This window comes from Electrophorus electricus, chromosome 20 (genome assembly GCF_041902795.1).
Source record: "Electrophorus electricus isolate QZ-2024a chromosome 20, ASM4190279v1, whole genome shotgun sequence".
Taxonomy (NCBI): Eukaryota; Metazoa; Chordata; class Actinopteri; order Gymnotiformes; family Gymnotidae; genus Electrophorus; species Electrophorus electricus.
In genome coordinates, this window is record NC_137516.1 from 3,548,924 (window position 1) to 3,568,522 (window position 19,599).

General features: G+C 46.7%; 2 protein-coding genes across 8 annotated transcripts; both read left to right on the forward strand.

Annotated features, from left to right (window-relative positions):
* The first annotated feature begins 60 nt into the window (after positions 1-60).
* LOC113586210 (uncharacterized) lies at positions 61-4,834 on the forward strand. Of its 6 annotated transcripts, XM_035536509.2 has the most exons (11): positions 62-191; positions 640-835; positions 1,044-1,215; positions 1,802-1,880; positions 1,971-2,086; positions 2,469-2,544; positions 2,629-2,958; positions 3,121-3,316; positions 3,471-3,598; positions 4,238-4,343; positions 4,600-4,834. In XM_035536509.2, the coding sequence occupies exons 2-11, from the start codon at positions 685-687 to the stop codon at positions 4,797-4,799; spliced, it is 1,554 nt and encodes a 517-aa protein (XP_035392402.2). In that variant the 5' UTR covers positions 62-191; positions 640-684; the 3' UTR covers positions 4,800-4,834. The 6 variants fall into 6 exon arrangements, 5 of the variants coding, with proteins under 5 accessions (XP_081559277.1, XP_035392402.2, XP_035392405.2 ...); XM_081703151.1 differs by lacking the exon at positions 640-835 and having other exon boundaries at positions 61-191; positions 1,771-1,880; XR_014118796.1 differs by lacking the exon at positions 3,471-3,598.
* Positions 4,835-12,690: 7,856 nt separating this feature from the next.
* On the forward strand, positions 12,691-18,224 carry ccn1l2 (cellular communication network factor 1, like 2). Of its 2 annotated transcripts, none has more exons than XM_035536292.2 (7): positions 12,691-13,133; positions 13,735-13,921; positions 14,061-14,146; positions 15,011-15,224; positions 15,469-15,810; positions 16,166-16,365; positions 16,797-18,224. In XM_035536292.2, the coding sequence occupies exons 3-7, from the start codon at positions 14,093-14,095 to the stop codon at positions 17,100-17,102; spliced, it is 1,116 nt and encodes a 371-aa protein (XP_035392185.1). In that variant the 5' UTR covers positions 12,691-13,133; positions 13,735-13,921; positions 14,061-14,092; the 3' UTR covers positions 17,103-18,224. The 2 variants fall into 2 exon arrangements, with proteins under 2 accessions (XP_035392185.1, XP_026879982.2); XM_027024181.3 differs by having other exon boundaries at positions 14,066-14,146.
* Positions 18,225-19,599: the final 1,375 nt, after the last annotated feature.

Sequence of the window (19,599 nt, forward strand, 5' to 3'; positions counted from 1 at the left end):
GTTATGTAGGAAATGAACACGACTAGCTAGCTAGCAATATCGTTGGGGTTGTGAGGTTGCTAAGCAACGGAACTTTCCCCTCTAGCTAAACTTCTCTAGGTTAGGCTACCTTAAGTTAGCTAGCTAGTGTTATATACTTTAGCACAAGTTAGAAACATAGTCGTACATTGTTCATGGTTTACAGTACTACGGTAAGAGTAAGACAATTGTATACTTATTTTCAATAAATAATGTAATTTAAAGTAGCTGGCCAGGGTAAGCCAATAACGAATATATCAGTGACATAAGTTACACAAGTCTGCTTGATAGCTAGCAGTTAACCCAATTCAGTTAGCTGACGTTTACTAAAAGTAGTTGTAACGTTAACATTATTATAAATATAACATTAGATTGTATTTAGTTTAGTTGCAAGAACTGCTAAGTACATTTTACCACTTTACCGCTGAATTCGTGAATTGATGTTTGGGGACGTAGGTTAGCTAGCTGGCGAGCCTTCATAAAGTATCAAATAATTTAACACTCAACAGGTTATGAAGCATGTAGGTTGTACTTCTGAACCACTGTTGATGGCGCAATACCTTACATGTGCAACGGCAGTTCATTTGTGTGTAACTTGTTCAAATGACCTGTATCTTTCAGAAAATGTTATGGTAAGGTACATCTTTGTACTGAAATCTGCACATCATGGGCAACCTCGGCGATGAGCGCCTGACCGAGGCGCACTGTTTGTGGGCCCTGTGTTCACATCCGTGCTGCTGGGAGGCCGAGCGGCGCGTCGTTAAAGGGCTTCCTCGCCGCGCCGCCGGGGCCCCCACTAAGCGTTGTACTGTCGATGGTGGGTCTCCCATGATGAAATCATAAAGGTGCCATATACATGCGTTGCACCTAACGTGCAACACTATCTGTGCCATGAGGTGGAAAGTCAGTTGCAGTGGTTCTTGGATACAGAGCGTTAAAACACTCATATTTTGCATCAGATAAAGCACTGATTGTGAGCGTCTACCGCATTTCCCGACTCAGTCTGTCCAGTGTCTCATCCGCAGAGAGTCTGCCACGTCTGAGCGTGGTCGATGTTTCGGATTGGGCTGGCAGAACAGAGCACCCTGAGCGGAGGCTCCTGTGCAAGACCGTTGGTTCACGCAGATCTGTACCGGAAGGTTCTGCCTACAATTTTCCCTGGTCACCTCTGCGTCCACAGAAGGAGAAGTTTAAAAGGTGAGCGATGTTGATATTCATCCAGCCTTTGGAGTATTTTTGGGCTCTTGTTAGTCCTGTTAGTACTTTTGCAGTTTATAAGAACTCCATAAGACTACAGTTGAAATTTAATTGCTAGAGAAATGTTTTTATCTTCAGAGGAGAAAAAGTAATGTGCTGCTATCACTAGTCACTTTCATTACTAAAAATGAAATTTCACAGCTACTTAACATGCATCTGAATTTGGCATTCAACTTGCAACTTGTAGTTGCCAGACAGCCAATAGCATTCTGAACTGAGGTTGTTGGAATGACACCTGGGAAGAGACAGATGGTTAATTTAAAATGAGTCCGTTACATTTCGTTTGACATGCTGACAGAGTAAAACTGGGTTTCTGGTTTTCTGCCAAGCTGTGGTTAGCAAGTTAACCCTGCATGGGGTTCAGACTGTGCGTAACTGGTACTCAGGGCTCAGCTTGTGGGATGAAACAGTTAAACAGCCCAACTCAAGAAAAACACTTTATATCTTCATTATAACTAGACAGAATGTTGTCTGTGTGCATTGTGGCTGCCTCAGGTCATTATGGACTGGCTGTGTTTCTGTGCAGTGCAGGTCCTGCCCTCCCTGTTCCTAGTTCAGTAGGTCCCACAGCACACACCAGTGGCACCAAAGACAAGGGAGTAAAGGCAGGTCAAAGGTCATGCTGTATCGATATAAACATGTTGTGGATGGTTGTATGTGGTCGTATGAATTGTTTTTTGTTTTGGTTTTAACAGTTGAACACAGCTCAGATCGGCCCTCTGATTGGTTGTGAATCGCCGTGGGGATTAGGCTCCTTAGTCTTGTGGGTCCCAAACCCTCGTCGGATACCGGAGAGTCTTACCCTGAAGAGGTACCAAGCAGCCCCCCCTGCCCCCCCCCCCCCAAAGATCTGTGCTCTGTTCCCCAAAAACATCATAGTGTGATCATCTTACATGAGAGAGAGGGTGTTCGGTGTAATACTCACCCTACCATTTAAAGATTATCTTTGTGATTCTTTTGGGAAATCCAGCACCACGTTATTACATATCACGACTCAAGATAAAGTATGTTAATGTTGTAAAACTGTATTATAAACAGTTATCTATCCATTGCTGAGTACTTTACATTACAAGGGTCTAATTGTTTTGAGCTTCAATATTATATACCCTATTGGACAGTAGAACCATTAATGTTGAATTAATTGCTTTATTTCAGAATATATTACTGTGTTTTTTTTACTTGTCCACTGTCAGGGCAAAATCTCCACACTGTGCAGTGAAGGAGATCATCTGTCTCCCAGCCTGTCTGCCACAGAAGACTCCTAAAGTGGTAAGGAAAGCAGAAACCATGTAACTGTTTTTCCTGCCTGCTCGTGCTGGCTAATAGCTGACATTCATTGCTCCTTCTGTCTAGAGTGGCAAATCTGAAGGAGTGAAGAAAAGCGTGCGTTTCCAGCTGCCCTTGACCTCTCGTCCCAGGCGCCAAGCCAGGTTCGCCTCTCTAGATCAGAGCGCCGCCCTAGAGGCTCAGCTTGACTCAGCCACAGTCAGCAGTGGCAGTGATGAAGAGGAGGCAGGCATCATCACTGGGCCCAGCCATCCACCCACTGAGTGCGGAGCCCCCAGAGAGAGCAGTTCCTTCCTGCTGAGGAACACGCCTGTAGTGCTCCACTGTGGCCAGGAGAGGGCAGCCAAGAGAGCAAGCAAAGTTGCTCCAGCCTCCCTCTACAAACTGGACAGCAAGGTTAGGACCTTGTCTCCACACATCCCTCTGTCGTGGAGTAATAATATCTTGCTTGGCTTTTAGGATTTAGTTATTACCTGTCAACCTTGCATTTACATGGTGGTTTTTCAAGTGAAGTCAGTTATACTGTGTGTTATGGGGTTCTGCTTTTTCTTTGCATAGACTGGCAAGGAGCATGTTGATTGGGAGAACCTGAAAGGGCAGGCGTACCTGTGGAAAAGGCATAACGTCCCTCAGCAGAAAGAGTGCAGGGACAGATTTTGTCCACCAGGGGCCGCCAAAACTCTGGAGACTCCTGGCCTGTGCACTGCTTCTAAAGTGAGTTTTCAACCCCCGCTCCGAAGCCAAGCATCTGGAGGTGAGTGCCTCTGCTTCGTTCGTCTGTTTGCCTGTAACAATTACCACCTTACTCAGCCCTGAAAAACATGTATGTTTAAACTTATAATGGAGTAACTTACTGGAGTAACAGAAGTCTGATTGGTGCGTGTGTGCGTGTGTGTGTGCGTGTGTAGCGTGGTACTGTATAAAGGGGATATGGCACTATCAGCAGGAGTGTCAGCCTAGCACAGCAGCAGAGACACACACACTCCCCACTATGTTTGACACTACGATGGAGGCCGAACACAGTCTTCTACACAAAGTGAGAGAGCAGATGCACAAATGCATGCATGTACACACACACACACACACACAAACAAACACTCATAGATATAATGTCAGAATTACCCTTCATGAGGATAAAATAAGATTTTTAAAAAAATAAGCTAAAAGCAGTATTTTAAATAAATCACACATTCAATGAGTGATATTTCAGGCTCAAACAAATGTATATTTGTATGCTGTATATTTTACACTATTTTGGAAGAAAAACATTTTTTTTGTAACACAATAAAAATATGTTTCTCAAAAATATTGGCACCCCATTATTCGATGAAACTTCTCCTAGCAAGAATAACAACACCAAGCAACTTTGAGTAATGCTAAGCAAGCTTTGATAACACTTGTAGAACATGCTGAACATTTCCTCTGATGTATCTGACACTAATCTGACGCTAGCCACTGAAGAAATCTTAGAAGCATCTGTTTATTACAAGCACATATGCATGCAATAAGGCGTTAAGGTTTTTGGATGGAAAAGTGGTCTAAGAAAAAACTGAACAGTGCTTCCTGCTTCCTAAAGATCGTAGACTGAAAATGTGTGTGCGAGCATGCGTGTGTGTCTGCATGCATGTCTATGTGTTTTATGTGTGCGACTGTGCATATGTGTGCATGCATGCAGGTGCTAGACACAGGTGAGAAGAGTGAGAGACAGAAGGGCAGTAAAGATTCCGTCACGCCCTTTAACTCTGCGCTCTACTGCAGGTGCCCCGCACAGGCACAGCATGGTGAGATTCAGCACAACCATTCACAGCACAAGACAATAACACTCAGCACAGCCATTCACAGTAAAAACACAGTGAGGCCCAGCACAGCCATTCACAGTGCAGCCTGGGTCAAAGAACCTACTGGGCACCACAGATCCCTGTCCCTGCCTGGTGTTCTTGGCACTAATACTGCTAATTATAGAGGGGCTCTCTCTCTCTCTCTGTCTGTCTCTCTCTCTCTCTCTCTCTCTCTCTCTCTGTCTGTCTGTTCACACAGATGGTGAGTGTGAGGGCCCAGTGGTGCAGGCTGCTCTTGCTTTCACAGGCGAGGCTGTTCCCTGTTCTTGTGCTGGCCCGGCCCACAGTCTGAGCCTCCTCAGTGGGCTACTAGAGCCCTGGAGAGGGCTGAGCTCCACAGACAGAGGCCCGGAACACAAGGGCCACCGGCTACCCCCGCCCAGCATCAGATCACTGTAGCGAGTGCACACAAAATAAAAGCAGTTTGTTTTGTTTTTGTTTCTTTATAGTGTACTTATTTGTGCATGTAAGTTTGTTATATTCATTGTCCTACTTTAAGAAGATTCTTTATTTTAAGACATTTGATTTGATTCCTGTTATGCTTTCTGATGTGCTGGTCAGATGACTCAGGTGTGTTGGTTGAGGGAAATCCCTGAACCCTGCAGGACAGTGTAGTCACCCACTGTGCACGCAACAATGATAGCATGGTAACATACACACACCCAAAAACACAGCTGTTGTGTGTGCCCTGGGTCGGTTCTCACACCCAGCCTCTGTCCCCATGCCAGAAAACCTTCAGTCACTCTGTACACTGCATATACACACACATGCACACACACTTTCCATGAGGACTAAGCTTTGGAGAAGTGTGGGGGGGCGGGGGGGAGAGAGGAGTGCTTCCTCTGTGAGGAGAGATTTCCACAGTGGTTGCCCAGGGCTGGAGAGGCGAGTTGGGTAGCTGGGAATTCCCATCTACCTGCACGGGTCCTGGCCCCGTCCGTCTGCTCCTGCACCGAGCACAGGAAGAGCCAGACTCACTGCCCCGCAGACCCTACAGCTGCGGCAGGGCCGGAAAACACGGCACTCCTAAGGCCGGGGAGGGCAAGGACAGGGGCTATCCTGGGAAGGGTTGTCAGGACAACACGGACTCGTCTGTGCCATGCAAACCTGTAGAGGCAGATGCACATCTCAAAGGCATGTGCGACTTAAACATACAGCCTTAATTATACGTGAACGTTATATACAAACAAAAGGGGCATCTGAGTTTTAAGTCAGCACAATTTTCTACTTAAGAGCAGGTGCAAGTATGCCACGAGCTCTTTGTGATGTGAGCGCAGAGAATCCTGCTGTGATACATCACCTGACTCATCAGACCCTTTTGCTTCTGAATATGACACTGACGATGGTCACGGGTCGCGCTGTAGGTTAACACGGAGGCAACCCACGTTGGTGCCCTGCATAAAAGCTCCTGCAGCATTGCTGCCCTGCTGCCCCTGGTTGCAGGTCCCAGTGACGTCGGTGAGCGCAAGGGTTTGTTTGGTCAGGGTTTAGGGCTGACTACACATTCCTGCCTGCACAGGCTGTTCACACACAACCTACGGCCTCGGGGATGAGGGGGAGTGCCGTCGCCGGGCCGGCGATGACGTCTGTGAGCTGCGTGAAGGCGGCTGCTCTGTGTTGCTCACGTAGGGGTGCGTGAGCAGGTGTGTGCACTTGTGTGTCTTTACATCTGATCTGTAAGGGTTTTGACCCAGTTCGAGTTGTTGCGCCTGCGTTGGTGAGGCCCTCAGCCCTGGGATAAAGGCGCCTTTGATGGCCGTTGACTCAGGGAAAAAGTGAATGCCTGCACCGACAGACTGGCTTAATTCAGCTCCGGCTGACACACACAAGCAAATCAGTGTGAAGAGTGAGTGATTTGAGTAAACAAATGACCTGATGGCCTGAGCACTGCTGCTGTGTGTGTGTGTGTGTGTGTGTGTGTGTGTGTGTGTGTGTGTGTGTTTGTCGGAGAGAGAGAGAGAGAAAGTGACAGAAGGTATTTAAACCTAATTAAACAAATGATGTTATGCCAAGAACTATGTAGGAGCCTTGGCTTTGATGTTCTGCCTTTACCCTGTTCTGAGGACAGTTCCGCAGCGTCTCTCGTTACAGTCGGTCTGTAGCTGTGGCTGGTGGAGGCAGGCCTCAGGTCAGTGAGCAGCACCATCCTTTCCCAGCATTCCTCTGCCCTCTTATCTTTTCCTCTCGCGCTTCCTTTGATGTTGTCGCTTTTGGGATCGTCTAATCCGGACCACCGATTTAATAAAAGCACAACATTTGTAAGCACGCAATCACAGCACGTGTGTGTGTGTGTGTGTGTGTGTGTGTGTGTGTGTGTGTGTGTGCGCGCACGTGTGTGGGTGGGGGGGGGGGGGGTGCGTGCATGCCCCGGGCATATTCGGTAGTGTCACTTTGCCACTTTGCTTGTGAATCTAGAACTTTCCGAGATAACATTTTTTCCCCAGCTGAAATCAACAGGCGGTACTCTGTGAGTGAGACAGGCGGTACTCTGTGAATAAGACCTCCGCACTCACACACTGACCCCACCCTCATCCCTACCCCCCCACTGCAAACAGCGAGACCAGTGTGAAGGTGCCAGACCCCCAAACCTCAACACTTGACTCCCCTCAACACTCGAACCGCCTCTTGCTTCGCTTTAGAGTCACCCTCAGAAGCCAGGCCGAATCGCAGCTCCATTTTCAGACTCCGTTTACGTTTACATTTCACCTTGTTATCAAGGTAAACCCGACTCTTCTGAGGACGAACCTTAAAGTAATAGATGCCAGGTTGAAATGAGAATCCAGTCACATGGCAACTGGGTGTATGTGTGTGTTGCCTAGCTGGAGGTTGCCTAGGTGTGTGAGTTCTGTCTAGGTGTGTGTTGTGCCTGCCTTCTTCGAAGCAGTGACTGCTCCCCTGCTCAGGTGAGTCTCTGTGACTCAGATAGGTCACTGCATCATCCTGTGAAGTGAAGTGTTCTAGGGTGCTTTATGCACCATGATTGCAGAGAGAGAAACAGAACTCCCTTGTGAAAGTGTTGCAGGCCATCTTCACTACTTAAACACTATTGTTCCATTATTAATCATCATTTTGTTTTTGTGTGGGGAATTTTACATATACATTAATGCACATAAATTATATAATTCCATAAATTATACACTGCCTGGTCAAACAAAAAGGTCACCACCTGGATTTAACTAAGCAAATAGGTAAGAGCCTCCCATTGGATAATTAATGCATGGGTGATTGTTTAACCCTAACTGATGCCGTGAGGAGCTTCTCATTTGTTAAACAACCACGTCGAAAGACACATCCTGTGGTCGTGGAAAAGATGTTAATCTGTTTGAGAAGGGTCAAATTATTAGCATGCATCAAGCAGAAAATACATCTAAGGAGATTGTTGAAACTACTAAAATCAGGTTAAGAACCGTCCAACGCATTATTGAAAAGTGGAAGGACAGTAGGGAAACATCATCTTCAGAAAAAACTCTTGAATGATCGTGATTGGCGATCACTTAAACGTGTCATGAAATCAAATCATAGAAAAACAACAGTAGAACTCAGGGATATGTTTAATAGTGAAAGTAAGAGCATTTCCACACGCACAATGTGAAGGGAACTCAAGGAATTGGGACTAAACAGCTGCGTAGCCTTAAGAAAACCACTTGTCAGTGAGGCTAACTGGCAAAAATGACTTCAGTTTGCTAGGGAGCGTAAAGATTGGACTCTGGAGCAATGGAAGAAGGTCATGTGGTCTGAGGAGTCCAGATTGACCCTGTTCCAGAGTGATGGGTGCATCAGGGTAAGAAGAGAGGCAGCTGAAGTGATGCACCCATCATGCCTAGTGCCTACCGTACAAGCCTGTGGGGGCAGTGCTATGATCTGGGGTTGCTGCAGTTGGTCAGGTCTAGGTTCAGCAACGTTATGTGCCCAAAGAATGAGGTCAGCTGACTACCTGAATATGCTGAACGACCAGGTTATTCCATCGATGGATTTTCTCTTCCATGATGGCACAGGCATATTCCAAGATGACAATGCCAGGATTCATCAGGCTCAAATTGTGAAAGAGTGGTTCGGGGAGCATGAGACATCATTTTCACCCATGGACTGGCCCCCATTGAGAATCTTTGGGATGTGCCGGAGAAGACTTTGCGCAGTGGTCCAAATCTCCTATTATCAATACAAGATCTTGGGGAAAATTAATGCAACTCTGGACAGAAATAAATGTTCTGACCTTGCAGAAGCTTGTGAAAACGATGCCACAGCGAATGCGAGTCGTAATAAAAGTGTAATAGAGTGTGTGACCTTTTTTTTGGCCAGGCAGTGTATAATTATGTATGGTTCCTGTCTTTCCTTCAAGCTTGAGGCCTGGGAGCTTGAGGGTCTTGCATAGTATTTTAGCTGTTCCCAGGACTGCACTCTTCTGGATGGAGATCTTGGAGTGTCCATCACTATGGGTGGTTAGCCATTACCCTTTTGTCTCGATCTGGAAGTCCCACAGGCTCTTAGCTCTGTCATTCTCCACCACCTTTGGGGGTGTATCCCACTTCAGATACACCTCAGAACTTCCAGCTGTACGCAGCACAGATGTTTCTATTTATTATGCGATGCCATTGACACATTGCCTGCTAGCATCTTGCATCCCACTGTTATGTGCCGCATCCCCATCTGGGGTCCGGCCCGCTGTGGTAAATCCCAGTCTCTATTGATCTTGTATTCAGAGCTTATTCCTCTGCTGTTGTGATTGGTGCTTCCGTGCTGTCATTCAGCTCAGCCTTATCCAGTATTGGCCGGTGGGACGTACCATGCAGGGATTTTTCCTCCCATGAGAGTTCCTGTTCCTCCTCATTCCCATCCTCCTCAGGTTTCCTGGATAGTGGCTCTGACGGTCACTAGTCCTCAGCCCCCCTCCTCCCGATTTGTGTACAACCTCCGAGTGCTGGATTTGGGATGAAACCCTTCGTGCATTGTGAGGAGTTTCCTTGTCTTGATGTCAGCGGCTTCTACCTCCTCTTTTGGCCAGCTGGTTATGCCAGCTGAGTATCTGATGACCAGTAGAGTGTAGGTGTTGATAGCCTGGATCTTGTTCTTTCCATTCAGCTGATTTCTCAGGACTTGCCTCACTCTTTCTAGGTATTTGGCTGTGTTGCCTTTATTGTGGCTTCTTCATGGTTCCCATTTCCTGTGGTATTCCAGGGTCCTCGGCATATGCTAGGTTGCCTTCTGGTAGTGCGATCCGCTCTGTTCTAGCTACCTTCTCTTTCCTTGTAACCATCAAACCACACTTATCCGGCCCAAATGACATTCCAATGTCACTGAGATTGATTCAGAATTGTAGTGAATTACACAGTGTTTCCAGAGAAACAGAACGTTTCAGACAGAGGCCCTTCATTGGCTGTGCAAGCAAAGTGCTTCTGAATTAGCAGTAGGAGGAGCCAGTTTATCTAATATATATAGAAGGAGCTTTTTTTTTTTAAGTACCGAGGCAGCAAATTTGTGGGATTTTGATGCTGGCACTAATGGTTTGTGAGGAGATTGTCATGAGGAATGTACATGCCCTTTGACCTCTGGGTGTCAGGATGTAGGGTCAGAGTTCAGCAACACACAGCTGATTCCACACACACCGTTGGCTCACACCAGGGTGGGCAAAACAGTCGCCTCTGCATTGCTGATCCACGTGAGAGTAGAAACTCCTCACATGGAGATGGGAGACACGTTTTAACCAAAGATACACAGGACATAGAAACATGCACTTGCTCCTCTTAAGGGCATTTGCAAGTTATCACAGACTATTCTGAAATACGTCAGTGCAGCTACAGCACCTCTTTCCACACACTTCCGCTGTGGATGGGTTTTTGGTCTCATTTTCATTACAGTTCAGATAGCTCTCTGTAACACTCTCTCTTTCTCCCTCTCCCACACACACGCGTCCCCAAAGTTCCTGTTTACATGCTCTGTCCATCTTTTTTTCACAGGTGTGTTTGTCACAATAGCAAATGTTTTCAAGCCAGTATTTTCAGGTTTGAACTGCCACATGTATGGATGTGGGAAACATCTCTGCACCTTCCGATTTTTAAGCACACCTGCCGCACACACTCATCCTCACACGCATGCACAGGAACACACTTACCACACTTGGTAAATGTATGAACTAACAACCTGATGGTGATGGTGACACTGTGATGACTGGACTGTTCTCACAGGCGCTGCTAAAGAATTAAACACATTTCATCATCGTGCACCAAGCGGTTGTGCGCTTTACATTAGATCGGGCTTCAAATACCACTTTGTTGCTTTGACCCTTGTGCTAAGCGGAAGTGGTGAGTTATGGAGACGCTGTGCCTCTGAGACTCACAGAGTGGCACACAGGGCCAGATTAACAAAGACAGATTAGCATTTGGATCAAGGTGATGCTAAAAGTTGCCAGTCTGTCTTTAAATGAACCCCTGTATAGAATAACTATGATCAGAGAGTCCTGGTACTCAGATGCCATGTGCTGCAGTATACCCTATTAGATGCAGAATGCTACAGCTGCTACATTGTGGCGGAGTGTGTCTGTGTGTCTCAACCCAGTTTGTGTATGTGTGTCTCAACCAGCTGTAGTGTGTGTGGGGTGTGTGTGTGTGTCTACCAGCTGTATAGTGTTTGTGGGAGGGAGTGCATGTGTCTCGACCAGCTGTAGTATGTGTATGTGTGTGTGTCTCGATCAGCTGTAGTGTGTGGGTGTGTGTGTGTCTCGACCAGCTGTAGTGTGTGTGTGTGTGTGTGTCTTGACTAGCTGTAGCGTGTGTGTGTGTGTGTGTGTGTGTGTGTGTGTGTGTGTCTCGACCAGCTGTAGTGTGTGGGTGTGTGTGTGTCTCGACCAGCTGTAGTGTGTGTGTGTGTGTGTGTGTCTTGACTAGCTGTAGCGTGTGTGTGTGTGTGTGTGTGTGTGTGTGTGTGTGTGTGTGTGTGTGTGTGTGTGTCTCGACCAGCTGTAGTGTGTGGGTGTGTGTGTCTTGACTAGCTGTAGCGTGTGTGTGTGTGTGTGTGTGTGTGTGTGTGTGTGTGTGTGTGTGTGTGTGTGTGTGTGTGTGTGTGTGTGTGTGTGTGTGTGTGTGTCTCGACCAGCTGTAGTATGCACCCTTCTAAGATCCGACCTACTGCTGATAAAAAGTGTTACCAATGTCTGGGCTGGATTCAGACCAGCTGAGGGCCAAATGCTCTTCCCATCTCCCTGGTTGTCTTTCCATCTCACTCTCAGTCTCCTTACCATGCTGTTTTATAGCGCAGCCCCACCACCTCCACACACACACACACACACACGTGCACTTACACTCATGCTGCAATCACACACGGTGCCCCTTCTTCCTGTCTTGGTATGTTGTCAGAAGGCATATGCAAACATCCTGCTTTTGTGGGAAAAGAATTTTTGGAATTCCGATCATCACTGCTGCCCTGGAGCTCATCGGGGGCTCTAACACAGGTTGCACCTGTAGACAGGGGGCTCCTCCCTCCGCATGGCTCGGACTGTTGTTTTTATATATAAATGTATAGTGCTGACCATATACACACATGTACATATGTACCTGTGCGCACACACGCAAACCTTCAAAAGCTAAGCCCTAAGTAGTAAAGTGTATGCACACACCCAAAAACACACAAAATACTCAATATGCTGCTACGTTTATGGGAATAAGCATCTAGTACCTGTTGCTTACCCAGTTCACAGTTCACACACGGACACGTGAACAGGTGTGTGGACACCCACACACACCCGCACACCCGCTCACTACCTCCCTGCTGTTCAGGTCAGGCTTCACTCTTTCAGATCCTCCTCAGCGGCACATACACGTCTGTTTGTCTCGGATCACTCAGCCCTAACGACCGCCGTACAGCCTCGGCAAACTTGCAGACAGATCTGTAAGGGATATGCATTCAGTAATGGACATTCATTCATAAATAGATGTATGTTCGTGAAACAACATACACATGGCAATAGGCATGCATTTAGTAATGGACAAGCATTGAGAAAGCATAGCAGTGCTCATTATTGATTACCTTTTTCTCCCGGAGATCACGGTAACCTGGAGAGATGTGTGATCCTAGTCTAAAAGTTATATTAGAAGTGATGTTTTTCAGTACTAAGCATTCTTTTGTTAGACGGACTGTGCACTCTAACGCAGTTGTGGACCATTCCTGTAGTTCTTATCTGTGTGGGTGTTTTAAGCCAAGTAAAGGCAGTATAAGGAGACACTAGTGCAGACAAGGAGTTATTTAAAAAATGCTTTGTAAAGCATTTGTGATCTCAAAAAAAAAGCCAACACCTAAATATCTGAACTAGCTTACTTTTAAACGAGACACCATCAGGCCTGCACTGGGATCATGTTAACACAGACCTACTCTCAGATCATGTTAACACAGTCAGGCCTACGCTCGGGTCATGCTATCACCCTCAGGCCTACACTCGGATGTACAGTAGGCCTACGCCCGGATCGTGCTAACACCATCAGGCCTACTCTCGAATCATACACATCCATCCTAACTGTGTGGCTGACATATTCGGTGCCGGAAAGACAGGACACATCGAGTGTCTCAGCTCTTTCTTGGTGAAGTCCTCATTCTCGGTGATGTCCTGGTTTTCTGGCCTGCTCAGGTTCAGCGCGAGCCTGAGTGTGAGCCTGCTTCCCTGGGCACAGCAGAAGACAGCTTCCAGGCCTTCCACACATGACAATGGAAATGGATCATTTTCCTGTCCACAACTTGGGAACCAGTGTGAGTAACCGGTTTCCTGAAAAGCATAAATGTGTTTGTGTGCGTGTGTGAGATTCTGTTTGGCATTGTAAATGTGATTGTGTGTGCGTACGTGCGCGCGCGTGTGTGTGTGTTTAGAATTTGTCGAAAACCTGTCGAGTTGTTTATGGGGATTTTCTTCTCCATTTGCATCACTGCTTCCTATTACAAAGGAAAAGCATTCAGTAGGCGGAGTTCCCTCCCTCCCTCCCTGCTCATTTGTTCCACTATAACACACGTTTATGGACTCTTCCCTGCTCTGGTCCTGAAGACAGGACACAGCAACAATGCCTTCATTAAATAAATGATGGTTTAAGAGCAGGTAGTGCTCATTTTAAAATATGCATGTGGTTACCTCACACTAAACACAAAATGAAACCCTCCACATACATGTCTTCTTCTTAGCACTGTTATAACTTAAATTGAAAGATTTATGTTCTGTGTGTGTGTGTGTGTGTGTATGTGTGTGTGTTCCTTGCTCTCGTCTGTGTGTGCTTATGTCAGAAGGGGCCTCTCTCTCTCTCTCTCTCTCTCTCTCTCTTCTCTCTCTCTCTATCCCCCCCCCCCCCCCCCCCCCCATTAGCCCCACTCCCTCCTGCTATAAGGTGACCTGCACCAGCTGTAATTCCCCTAAGGCTGGACTGGGCTCTGTGAGTTCTACACTGACACTAGCTCTCTTTGGAATTAACTCTGCAGTTGTAGCTCTTTCCTCACCTCCCAGTGTCAAACCAAGGAGAAAAACAGGTCAACAGAATCCTCCGTGGATAGCCGTGAGTACCCGTGCTGGAGTCGTGGGCTGGCTCGGTTCTTTGAAGCTTTTTTTTTTTTTTTTCCTGAATTGGTCCTCTTTTCATCATTACCTGGAATATCGTGTTTGTTTTTCTCTCTGGGGAACTTGATATTTACAAGGACAGTTCTAAAATTCTCCCAAGACTGGAAGCATGAAAGCGGTTCTGGTTATTGTCCTGCTGGCAGCCTTCCGTGCTGCTGAGAACGTGAGTATACAGGATCCGCTGTGACATTTACGGATGTCTACGTTTCAGAAGTGCTGTAGGCACTGTGTGTGCAGTACACTTCATTCAGATGTTTCACATTGCAACATGCTCGCGCTTAAGTTCCTTGGTGCTTGGCTGGTACACAGCATATCTCTTACATGGTACAAGAGTCAGTTGTAATATTTCAATTCTTATTGCCAGCACGAGTGTAATTTGGAATAATGCCTGCAGTCAGAAATGACATCACTGAAATCCACAAATTCTTCATGGGTTCTCTTAATAATATGCATAAGATGTCTATAGATATTGTAAGTTTGGGAAATAAGACAATACTCAGACAATGACCTTCACTAGGAAGCACACATCTGATCGTCAATATCATTAATTTGAAACACCATTCCTGGCGAAGGCTACTGATTCCTAAATACACGCAGTCCCCTGGGCTGAATGACAACATAAGTTCATATAAGTTCAGCTTTCATCAGGAAAAGCCCTTGTGATGTACTCATGTGAGTACATGCGATAGGAGCTTGGGCCAGCAGTTCCTTAAGGGATATTTACTACTAGTGAATACCGCCTGTTAGGAGGTTTATCACCATATTGCTCTGTGGGAGTAACACGGGGTCATTTTTCTTGTCAAGACTATCACTTTTCATCCAAATATATGATAAAATCTCACTTTGTAATCAGCTGCAGTTTCATACCACAAGAATCGGTTTGCTAATTCCATGCGGCCTGTAATCATCACTTATATAAACTCTCTATCGTTACTGAATGGTTTTATCTGACTGGTGACTTCAGTACATTATGTCATTATGAGCTGTTCCCTCATTCGCTCTCCTTCCCCCTGCTGTGATTTGCCAGGTGGCAGGAGGCTGTTCTATGCCATGCTCCTGCCCCCCATCCCCTCCCTCCTGTTCAGTGGGAGTGAGCTGGGTGCTGGATGAGTGCGACTGCTGTAAGGTGTGTGCCCAGCAGTTCAACCAGGACTGTGGCCCAGACAAACCTTGCGACCACATCAAGGGCCTGCACTGCCACCTAGGGGCTGGAGGAGACCCTCACCGCGGACTCTGCAGAGGTGATCATGGACAGGGCAAGGGCTGTGTGCAAATATGGTTTTAAATTATTAGTGGAATATTAAATTATATTAAATAAAAATCAGTATTTTAGTACTTGGACTTAGTGTGTCCACTGTTGACAAATAGACGCTCTGTACAGATTGAGTAATTACAAATTTAATAAATCTTACCAAATGTGTGTGTGTGTGTGTGTGTGTGTGTGTGTGTGTGTGTGTGTCTGCGCGCACGCATCTATTCCCTCAGCTGCCACCCAGGGTCGTCCGTGTGAGTTTGGCGGGCGGGTGTTCCAGCATGGCGAGGATTTCCAGCACAGCTGCGAGCACCAGTGCAGCTGCACGGACGGCGTGGTGGGCTGCATGCCCCTCTGCCCTCGGCTGCTGCCCCTGCCCGACGTGCACTGCGCCAGCCCCCATCTGGAGACGCTGCCCGGGCACTGCTGTGAGCGCTGGGTGTGCGACCACGACGACGACAATCGCATCGGAGAAGACTCTTCGCCCCCAGTCTCCCTCTCTCACACCAACCACATCAGCAAACTGGTACGGGTGCTCGGTGGCCACAAGGCCAACGGAGGAGACGCGTTCCAAGGTATGACCGCTCGAAACTCTTTAAGTCACTGCTGAGAAGTGTTGACCATATCGCATTTTTACAGTGATGCCATAACTTCATCGAAAGACAAACTTCTAAATTACAGCAAGTGTGGTATAATGAAGGCCCTTAACCCTCAGTTGCTCAAGTTGTACTCAGTCATAATGTAAGTCGCTTTGGATAAAAGTGTCAGCTAAATGCCATAAATGTAAATGTATATGTAAATGAACCACAGGAGAGCTCAATTCTTATAATATGTATGGTATGTATAGCAAATTACACCCAGTGGGGTTCTGAGTGCTCTGTGGATGGTAACTGCATTGCTCAAATATGCATTCTGACCCGTTTTGTGCAGAATGGGCGTCTGCACCCGTGCGGCAAGTCCCCTCCCCTTCGTCCGAGTGCTACCTGCAGACCACAGACTGGTCCCAGTGCTCATCCACCTGTGGGTTTGGCATTTCCAGCCGCGTCACCAACAACAACCCACGGTGCAAACTGGCCCGGGAAACACGCCTCTGTCAGGTCCGCGAGTGTGACATCACCCCTGCAGTCAGGGTAAGGGATCCATCCATGTCTGCACTACAGATATACACATAGGAGTGTTTTTATGCAGATTAGGTTGATGACAAATATTCCTTCCGCATTTAAGCGTGCAGTCAATGGCCAGATCTAAAGTTGTATTTTTATAAGTTTTAAGGAGTTTTATGTATTTAGGTCACTTTTGTTCAGATAAAGACATGCATTTATTACTGTACTCCCAGAGTAAAAAACTGGACCCTTAAAAGCTGGTCTGGTTTCTTCTAATCCTTGGTAATTGCTGTTGTTATTATATGTCTACAATTTAGCAAATCACAAGGGATATCAGAGGTAGAAGAAATTTGCAGAGTGCGTAGCACGTGACACAGAGTGAATCACCTCAGCACGGACCTTGAATGTTTATGGTGCCAAGAAATCGCTAACATATAACTGTTTCCTTGGCTGTGCAGAAAGGGAAGAAGTGCAGGCGGGCCGTGAGGTCGCGGGAGCCCGAACAGATCACGTTCGCTGGCTGCAGCACAGTCAGGCGCTACAGACCGAGGACGTGCGGCGCGTGCACGGACGGCAGGTGCTGCCGGCCGTCGGAGTCGCGCACCGTGCGTCTGCGCTTCCGCTGCCCGGGCGGGGAGAGCGTCGCACGGAACGTCATGTGGATCCAGCGTTGCCGCTGCAGCAGGAGCTACTGCAACGGCGACGGGGATGACGCGGCTCCTTCCGTTAGCCTGCACAACGACATACACACATTCTCCCGCTGATCACACTCGATGACCACGGCCGCTCGGAATCGCCTGCACTCCCTGCTCTTAAGTCCAACGAAGACATCCTAGCGAGAGTGCTCAGCAAGACAGAAGACGCACCCCCTTCCCGACCGTCATTCCTAAGACCTCTCTCTATCTCCATAACTCCAGGCAGACTTACGTGTAGAACATGAGTTTGTACTTTATTACTTTATACTTATGCTGCCTCACAAAGGGGTCCTTCCCCTCTGCTTAAATTAAGCCATCCAGAGACTGTTCTAAGATCAGCCCCTGGCCCTCCGAGGAGACTCTTAACAGCTTCTTTCTGCTGTTGGCACACTGACACCAACGAAGCCCTCAAACTGAACACAGCAGCAGGTGATGATCCATTGGACTTCTGGTTGTCATTCCTGTATAAATGCAAATGTCAGGCCTTTCCAGAGCCAAAAACGCTTGTTGCATAATAATTAGACAAGGAACTTTAGTGATTTATTCTCTGTACCTGACTTCCACATTTTTCTTAATAGTGACTTCCTATCGTACTTGGTAGGTAATGATGCACTAGCTCCCTGCAACCAGTGAACGGAGACAGCAGTGGATCACGGACATAACTGTAGGCACGATTTAGCCTTCCACAATGTTAATGACACGAGGTGGATTCACCAAGACCGATACTGACAGATTAGTCAGAATTCCAGAAGAGTGAGATAAATACTTTTTTTTTTTTTTAATTATCATTATTGTAATGCATTGTCAGTTCTCTGCTGTGCTAATATGCAGTCTCACTTAAAAGCTACAGGAGTACAGATATTTTCTTGTGATATTTTTAAAGATATTTTCCAAGACAGATTACACTGTAATGTACATGGATGAGTGGTCTGTAAAAGAGACTGTATTAAGTTGTGTGTGTTTATCTTGAGCCTTGTTTCTTTCTGTAGTGGACAAGCTTCACTGCTGGCAGAGTGGCAGTGCTTTCGAAGAGACTGCTCTTTTTTTCGGGGCGTGTTTTACATTCTCTCACGCGCTCACTTGTACAGGAGCGAACAGTTTATGCATTTACTGTGTCTGCTATGAAAGATTTTACCCTTCACTGTAAAGGTTCAGTGCAGTATATTAAATACACTACTTAAAGGAGACCGTTTCTTTGATTTGTCTGATAGAGGTGATAGACAGACTGAAGGTGAGTGAAGGTTTTGTGTCGCTGTGTGTTTCATTTCAGGTTCTCTTGTGCTTTTCCTCCTTCTGCACACAATACAACTTGGCAGCACAAACATCACAGCCTGCTCCAAAATTCCATACGGACCGCCGCTATCACTCCCTTTCCTTTCTCACCATTCCATTCTGCAAAAAATTCCACCCAGACATGTGCTCCATCCACACACACACACACACTCAACTAAGCACAGGCAAACCACATCACACCTATCTACCACAACACTGCAGGAAGTCGGAATATGTTACATTGACGCAGGATGCAGACATATCCGGAAAAGGTTTGATTTCAAGGTGAAAACATTATTTGTCCAGACACAGGAATGAAGCTTTCCTCCTGGCTCAGGCTTGTAAGGTTGTTGCGCTGTACACACCTGCACAGTAACTCAGCATAGACCGAAAATGATGACGCCCTCACAAAATTAAAAACTTCATGTTAATCAGCTCATACAGGTAAAAATGACAGGATTCTATTAGCAGAGAATTTCCTAATTGTCAACTGGAAGTCAGGCCGCTGTAAGAGAGGTCAAAGGGCCATGGCGCATAAAGTTATCTCCATGACTACGGCCATACTATCCACTCACTAGTGTCACGCGTAAGGTAAATTGCAGTTCTGTCTTCTGTATTTACCCTGAACCTCTGTGAGCCTAAAGGTCTGACATGTTTGCGAAAAGGAGACTGAAAGACCCTGCCGCAGTGGACGTGGATGGCCGACAGAGTTGTTGCAAACTTACCACGGTGTCCCTTGACGACAGTGAGCGCGTCACAAATGGCCAGGGCAGTGAGGCATGGAGGGGGTGGAGTCGGGGGCGTGGCCAGGAGGGCCGACACTCCCATGACGTGTCCTAGGCGCCCCCTAGTGAGAAGCCCGTGCCATGCTGGAGTGTGGATGAGCAGTCGCTGCTGACTTAATGTTTTCGGAAAATATGTAAGAAAACACTTTCCGTGATAAAATAAACATTTCAATGGATCAGTAGTACAGCATGCGTGCACTCCTCAGATGCCCCGAGAGAGGGGTACCATCTTAGATTCTTGGCAAATATGTCCAGCGTTTCAGTGGGGATACATATAATACACTGGAAAATATGCTTTACTGTGTGGTTATGCCATACTGCCACTGAAATAAAAACATATGTAAGACTAGAATCCTTTATAATGAATAAACAAACGACAAACCAAGCAAATCTATTATCCAGCGAAATATGTCACTGATTACAAAACAGAAGAAAGTGACCATAACCAATATTGCACTGGGAGTTTCGAAACTTTCATACGGTCACGAGTTAATGCGAGGTATTAACTC

Bases quoted from the DNA above. Each gene is read 5' to 3' on its own strand.
- LOC113586210 (XM_035536509.2), top strand. From the start codon at position 685: ATGGGCAACCTCGGCGATGAGCGCCTGACCGAGGCGCACTGTTTGTGG. The intron at 1,216-1,801 runs GTGAGCGATGTT...GTTTCTGTGCAG, and splicing joins CAGAAGGAGAAGTTTAAAAG to TGCAGGTCCTGCCCTCCCTG. The intron at 1,881-1,970 runs GCAGGTCAAAGG...TGGTTTTAACAG, and splicing joins CCAAAGACAAGGGAGTAAAG to TTGAACACAGCTCAGATCGG.
- ccn1l2 (XM_035536292.2), top strand. From the start codon at position 14,093: ATGAAAGCGGTTCTGGTTATTGTCCTGCTGGCAGCCTTCCGTGCTGCT. The intron at 15,225-15,468 runs GTGATCATGGAC...CTATTCCCTCAG, and splicing joins TCACCGCGGACTCTGCAGAG to CTGCCACCCAGGGTCGTCCG. The intron at 15,811-16,165 runs GTATGACCGCTC...CGTTTTGTGCAG, and splicing joins CGGAGGAGACGCGTTCCAAG to AATGGGCGTCTGCACCCGTG.